This window comes from Callionymus lyra, chromosome 15 (assembly GCF_982586985.1).
Source record: "Callionymus lyra chromosome 15, fCalLyr1.hap1.1, whole genome shotgun sequence".
NCBI classification, from domain to species: domain Eukaryota; kingdom Metazoa; phylum Chordata; class Actinopteri; order Syngnathiformes; family Callionymidae; genus Callionymus; species Callionymus lyra.
In genome coordinates, this window is record NC_141832.1 from 1635806 (window position 1) to 1643392 (window position 7587).

General features: G+C 47.2%; 1 protein-coding gene across 4 annotated transcripts; it reads left to right on the forward strand.

Moving 5' to 3' along the window:
* The first annotated feature begins 709 nt into the window (after positions 1 to 709).
* Positions 710 to 7444, forward strand: rdm1 (RAD52 motif containing 1). 4 transcript variants are annotated; one of them, XM_087809293.1, is made up of 8 exons: positions 710 to 1296; positions 3135 to 3185; positions 3255 to 3314; positions 3370 to 3495; positions 6618 to 6762; positions 6815 to 6913; positions 6974 to 7050; positions 7104 to 7444. In XM_087809293.1, the coding sequence occupies exons 1-8, from the start codon at positions 1198 to 1200 to the stop codon at positions 7224 to 7226; spliced, it is 780 nt and encodes a 259-aa protein (XP_087665419.1). In that variant the 5' UTR covers positions 710 to 1197; the 3' UTR covers positions 7227 to 7444. The 4 variants fall into 4 exon arrangements, with proteins under 4 accessions (XP_087665419.1, XP_087665418.1, XP_087665421.1 ...); XM_087809292.1 differs by having other exon boundaries at positions 710 to 1081; positions 1187 to 1296; positions 3135 to 3314; XM_087809295.1 differs by having other exon boundaries at positions 1259 to 1296; positions 3099 to 3314.
* Positions 7445 to 7587: the final 143 nt, after the last annotated feature.

A 7587-nucleotide genomic window follows, 5' to 3' on the forward strand; every position in this document is an offset into this window, starting at 1 on the left:
AAGTGTTCGCATGTGGTTCCGGTCCGGCGTGTGTTTTACCTGCAGCAGGTGAACTCTGCTGTACATCTGGTGCGGGAACCTCTCGGGACAGTCGTCCTCTGTCGGCGGTCTGTCCTGTGAAGGAGCAGCAGAGAGACTTTTTAAAGGACTTCTTGGACCCCCTGGAGCCTCCAGCGGACTCACCATCTTCTGCAGCAAACGTAAGGAGCGCTCGCTCAGGTGAGCGGCGTGTCTCAGCCAATCACAGCCCAGCGCGGCCGTGCAGCAGGTGAACAACAAGATGCTTCTCAACGCGTTCATGGCGACTTTTGTGCGACTTTGACTTGATCCGCATATTTTTAAGATGCTCTGAGAGCGAAAGCGGGAAAATCCAACTTTCCACTCTCGCTTTCCTCCTCACCTGTCCGCGCGCGTGCGTGAGACGCGTCCACGCGCGTGCGTGAGACGCGTCCACGCAGGGAATTGATAAAACATAAAAAACACACACAACCATCATGTTCAAGGCCACAGAGTGATTTGTTTTTATTTTGGTGAAATCATTTCGTCAAATAAGAAGGAAAAAAAAGTAGCGCCACAGTGACGTCACGATTTCACTTTTCAGTTGCGCTCCGCGGGGAAGTCACACCAACCGGAAGTGACGCAAGAATAACTCTTTTCTTTTTGCGCTTTCGTTTTCGTATCGCGCGACCGATGATTTCATCTGAGCCTCCAGGTGTTCGTGTCTGGCGCGGGAACGTCCACTGCAGCCTAGTTTCCACGTTAATACCTGAAACTAATAGATTTATTTTTTTATTTTTTTTATTTTGGAGCATTTTTGTGACTTTAATCTCAAAGATAAAACAGTTTCCAAAGATAAACCAGATGAGAGTCGATTATTTATTCATTTTAATTAATAATTTCACTCCAAAAAATTCTCTCAACTCGTCAGACTTTTGTCCGCATCTGACGTCATTTCCGCCGGCAGCCGCGGGAACACGCAAGTGTCCGCCGTGAACGTCTGCGTTTCTAGATCCGCACCTGAGCTCACCTGTCGCGCGCACCTGCTGCCTCACCTGTCGGACTTCTCCTCCGTGAACTGAAGGTTCGAACAATTATATCGTCGTTTGCGACAGCGCGGGAAACTTGTGTGTGTTTGTGTTTGTGTTGTTGTTGTGGTTGTGGTTGTGGTTGTGGTTCCACACCACAGTCCTGCTGCAGATGGACCTGGAGATCCTGGAGTTTGTGGTTCCGGTAGAAAACAACAAGACCATCTTCGTGTGGAACATTGAATCAGGTCTGACGGAGGTCCAGATCCAGGTGAGTCCTAGTAGTAATACTAGCTAAGAACGAGAGGATACAGTGGTGACTGAGGATGAGAGGATACAGTGGTGACTGAAGACAAGAGGATACAGTGATGACTGAGGACAAGAGGATACAGTGATGACTGAGGACGAGGATACAGGCATGACTGGGGACGAGAGGATACAGAGATGACTGGGGACGAGAGGATAAAGTGATGACTGAGGACGAGAGGATACAGTGATGACTGGGGACGAGAGGATACAGTGATGACTGAGGACGAGAGGATACAGTGATGACTGAGGACGAGGATACAGGCATGACTGGGGACGAGAGGATAAAGTGATGACTGAGGACGAGAGGATACAGTGATGACTGGGGACGAGAGGATACAGTGATGACTGAGGACGAGAGGATACAGTGATGACTGAGGACGAGAGGATACAGTGATGACTGAGGACGAGGATACAGGCATGACTGGGGACGAGAGGATACAGTGATGACTGAGGACGAGAGGATACAGTGATGACTGGGGACGAGAGGATACAGTGATGACTGAGGACGAGGATACAGTCATGACTGAGGACGAGAGGATACAGTGATGACTGAGGACGAGAGGATACAGTGATGACTGATGACGAGAGGATACAGTGATGACTGAGGACGAGAGGATACAGTGATGACTGATGAGAGGATACAGTGATAATTGAGGACGAGAGGATACAGTGATGACTGAGGACGAGGGGATACAGTGATGACTCAGGACGAGAGGATACAGTGATGACTGATGAGAGGATACAGTGATAATTGAGGACGAGAGGATACAGTGATGACTGAGGACGAGGGGATACAGTGATGACTGATGAGAGGATACAGTGATAATTGAGGACGAGAGGATACAGTGATGACTGATGACGAGAGGATACAGTGATGACTGAGGACGAGAGGATACAGTGATGACTGAGGACGAGAGGATACAGTGATGACTGAGGACGAGAGGATAGAGTGATGACTGAGGACGAGAGGATACAGTGATGACTGGGGACGAGATGATACAGTGATGACTGAGGACGAGAAGTTACAGGGATGACTGAGGACGAGAGGATACAGTGATGACTGAGGACGAGAAGTTACAGGGATGACTGAGGACGAGATGATACAGTGATGACTGAGGACGAGATGATACAGTGATGACTGAGGACGAGAGGATACAGGGATGACTGAGGATGAGAGGATACAGTGATGACTGAGGACGAGATGATACAGTGATGACTGAGGACAAAAAAAGGAAACAGTGATGACTGGGGACGAGAGGATACAGTGATGACTGACGACAAAAAAGGAAACAGTGATGACTGAGGATGAGAGGATACAGTGATGACTGGGGACGAGAGGATACAGTGATGACTGAGGACAAAAAAGGAAACAGTGATGACTGGGGACGAGAGGATACAGTGATGACTGAGGACGAGAGGATACAGTGATGACTGAGGAAGAGAGGATACAGTGATGACTGTGGACGAGAGGATACAGTGATGACTGAGGACGAGAAGTTACAGGGATGACTGAGGACAAGAGGATACAGAGATGACTGAGGACGAGAGGATACAGGGATGAATGAGGTAGAGAGGATACAGTGATGACTGAGGATGAGAGGATACAGTGATGACTGAGGACGAGAGGATACAGTGATGATGGAATCAGGTCTGACGAAGGTCCAGATCCAGGTCCTCTGATGTCACAATTTCATTGTAAGACTCTTGAATCATGTGAAATAATTTCTTTTACATTTTCTCATAAACGGACAAAACATTTGATAGTAAGACCCGGGTGTGACCCAAGTCCTCTCCCCAAAGGAGAGCCTGTTCGCGGTGTTCTCCGGGTTCGGACCTCTTTACATGCTAAAGGTGCGACCGACCGACCCGCTCAGCCCGTCGGGGTTCTACGCTGTCGTCAAGTTCTACTCTGCGTCTCAGGCCTCTCAGGCTCAGAGGCGCACGGACGGACGCCCGCTCTTCCAGACCCTCCCCCTGAAGGTACGGCGAGCTCACGCCGCCCTCGCCGCCCTTCGTCACCTGCGCTCGTCCTCAGGTGCGTCTGGCCGCCCGACAGAGCCGCCAGTACCAGACGGAGCGACGACCCCTCGGGCACAACAAGTGTTGCGACCTGGCCAATCACTTCCTCGGGTTCAACAACTGGAGCTCCGACATCGTCACGGTGGGTCGTACCATTGACGTGAAAATATTCACAGCATTTGTTCATTTTTGTGTTGCAATTAAACTTACGGCCGCTAGATGGCAGCAGCCGTTACGTTCTAACATCTTATATTCAAAGTTACTTGCAACTGAAGGTTCACAGGAATGACAAGCTCGTAGAACACATCCCTTAAGAAAATAATTTCAATTATAACGTTGTAGTTGGTGAAAACTGTGAAGGACAGAAGACCTTCATGTCTCCTCTCTAGATAACGTACCTCCCGTGAACCTCCGGTGGGAGGACGTCTTGTTTCTGGGTATCTGAGTATGAACACCTGCATGTGGGGGAAGAATGGCCTTGAAAACCGTACGTAAGGAGGAGAAGGAGATCTCTGTAGAGACTCAGGTTCACTTCTCGTAGATGTGACTTCGATTGTTGTTCCTGAGATTCTTGTACTTTTTCTTCGATACACTGATATAAGTCTTATTTTCCTCTTGTCCACAAGAATTTCCTTCATTCAGAGAAAGAACCTATTTTTACAACGTCCTCCGCAGACAAATTTAGGCAAGATCCCCATGATGACTGAGGACGAGAGGATACAGAGATGACTGAGGACGAGAGGATACAGAGATGACTGAGGACGAGAGGATACAGAGATGACTGAGGACGAGAGGATACAGAGATGACTGAGGACGAGAGGATACAGAGATGACTGAGGACGAGAGGATACAGAGATGACTGAGGACGAGAGGATACAGAGATGACTGAGGACGAGAGGATACAGTGATGACTGAGGACGAGAGGATACAGAGATGACTGAGGACGAGAGGATACAGAGATGACTGAGGACGAGAGGATACAGAGATGACTGAGGACGAGAGGATACAGAGATGACTGAGGACGAGAGGATACAGAGATGACTGAGGACGAGAGGATACAGTGATGACTGAGGACGAGAGGATACAGAGATGACTGAGGACGAGAGGATACAGTGATGACTGAGGACGAGAGGATACAGAGATGACTGAGGACGAGAGGATACAGAGATGACTGAGGACGAGAGGATACAGAGATGACTGAGGACGAGAGGATACAGTGATGACTGAGGACGAGAGGATACAGAGATGACTGAGGACGAGAGGATACAGAGATGACTGAGGACGAGAGGATACAGAGATGACTGAGGACGAGAGGATACAGAGATGACTGAGGACGAGAGGATACAGTGATGACTGAGGACGAGAGGATACAGTGATGACTGAGGACGAGAGGATACAGTGATGACTGAGGACGAGATTATACAGAGATGACTGAGGACGAGAGGATACAGTGATGACTGAGGACGAGAGGATACAGAGATGACTGAGGACGAGAGGATACAGTGATGACTGAGGACGAGAGGATACAGAGATGATTGAGGACGAGAGGATACAGTGATGATTGAGGACGAGAGGATACAGTGATGACTGAGGACGAGAGGATACAGTGATGACTGAGGACGAGAGGATACAGTGATGACTGAGGACGAGATTATACAGAGATGACTGAGGACGAGAGGATACAGAGATGACTGAGGACGAGAGGATACAGAGATGACTGAGGACGAAAGGATACAGAGATGACTGAGGACGAGAGGATACAGTGATGATTGAGGATGAGAGGATACAGTGATGACTGAGGACGAGATTATACAGAGATGACTGAGGACGAGAGGATACAGAGATGACTGAGGACGAGAGGATACAGGGATGTCTGAGGACGAGATTATACAGAGATGACTGAGGACGAGAGGATACAGGGATGTCTGAGGACGAGAGGATACAGTGATGACTGAGGACGAGAGGATACAGAGATGACTGAGGACGAGAGGATACAAGGATGACTGAGGACGAGAGGATACAAGGATGACTGAGGACGAGAGGATACAGAGATGACTGAGGACGAGAGGATACAGGGATGACTGAGGACGAGAGGATACAGGGATGACTGAGGACGAGAGGATACAGGGATGACTGAGGACGAGAGGATACAAGGATGTCTGAGGACGAGATAATACAGAGATGACTGAGGACGAGAGGATACAGGGATGACTGAGGACTGTAGATTCTGTAACACCAGAGTCAAGTACTGGACAATACTACACATATATACTTGTTACTACACTATCACAACACCAGAGTCAAGTACTGGACAATACTACACATATATACTTGTTACTACACTATCACAACACCAGAGTCAAGTACTGGACAATACTACACATATATACTTGTTACTACACTATCACAACACCAGAGTCAAGTACTGGACAATACTACACATATATACTTATTACTACACTATCACAACACCAGAGTCAAGTACTGGACAATACTACACATATATACTTATTACTACACTATCACAACACCAGAGTCAAGTACTGGACAATACTACACATATATACTTATTACTACACTATCACAACACCAGAGTCAAGTACTGGACAATACTACACATATATACTTGTTACTACACTATCACAACACCAGAGTCAAGTACTGGACAATACTACACATATATACTTATTACTACACTATCACAACACCAGAGTCAAGTACTGGACAATACTACACATATATACTTATTACTACACTATCACAACACCAGAGTCAAGTACTGGACAATACTACACATATATACTTATTACTACACTATCACAACACCAGAGTCAAGTACTGGACAATACTACACATATATACTTATTACTACACTATCACAACACCAGAGTCAAGTACTGGACAATACTACACATATATACTTGTTACTACACTATCACAACACCAGAGTCAAGTACTGGACAATACTACACATATATCCTTGTTACTACACTATCACAACACCAGAGTCAAGTACTGGACAATACTACACATATATACTTATTACTACACTATCACAACACCAGAGTCAAGTACTGGACAATACTACACATATATACTTGTTACTACACTATCACAACACCAGAGTCAAGTACTGGACAATACTACACATATATACTTGTTACTACACTATCACAACACCAGAGTCAAGTACTGGACAATACTACACATATATCCTTGTTACTAGAGTATTACTATATATCTTATCATGGTACGTCTTCTCAGCTGAAGCAGTTGACTGACGAGGAAGACGAGGATGAGGACGAACGGCGAACTCTGAGGTTCGGATGTTTGATGCAGGTCACGTTTCCTCATCACGGTCAGACGTCCAGAGGCGCCGCCGTCGTGGAGGAAACCTTCACCTGCGCAGGTGAGTCCAGGTGACCTGGAGTCGCGAGCGCTTCACTCCGTTCGTGCCGCAGGTCCAGAGACGATCGTCCAGAAACGATGTCGGCTGCAGAAGACGGCGAGACAGAAGGCTCTGGCCGAGGCCTTCCACTCCGTCCTGCTGGTGATTCTGGGTACTGCAGCCTCAAACCCCCCTCGCTCGACATCATCTCACCTGTGCGTTCTTGTGTCAGGGGGTCAGAAGGTCATGGTGGAGGTCAAACCCACGGCGGGTCAGCTCACTCTGGACGACCCTGACCGACTTGTGAAGGTAAAAATAAGCCATCGAAGGATTCAAGAAGTGAAACCTTCTGATCCCGACAGGTCAACTGTCTGGACCAGGAGGACCTGGACCTGGACCTTGACCTGGACCTGGACCTGGACCTGGACCTGGACCTGGACCTGGACCTGGACCTGGACCTGGACTCTGATCAGACTCGCGCGTGAACATTTTATTGTGTTCATTAAAAACATGTTGAAAGACACAGATTCACATTTTTATTTGCGACCCACGACAGTAACACAACGTCTCAGTGCGACACTTTAAAAAACGACTCACAACCGTCAACACACAACATTTGACAGACAATGGAGGGAAAGTTTCAGATGCAAATGTTCATCTTTGAAAACATCTTCGTCAAATGTTGACACTTTTAATCGTGATTTTATTTTATAAAGCATTAAACATTTTTTGAATATTTTAATTAAATCATTTTTGGTTTTATTTTTAAGGATACAGTGATGACTGAGGACGAGAGGATACAGTGGTGACTGAGGACGAGAGGATACAGTGATGACTGAGGACGAG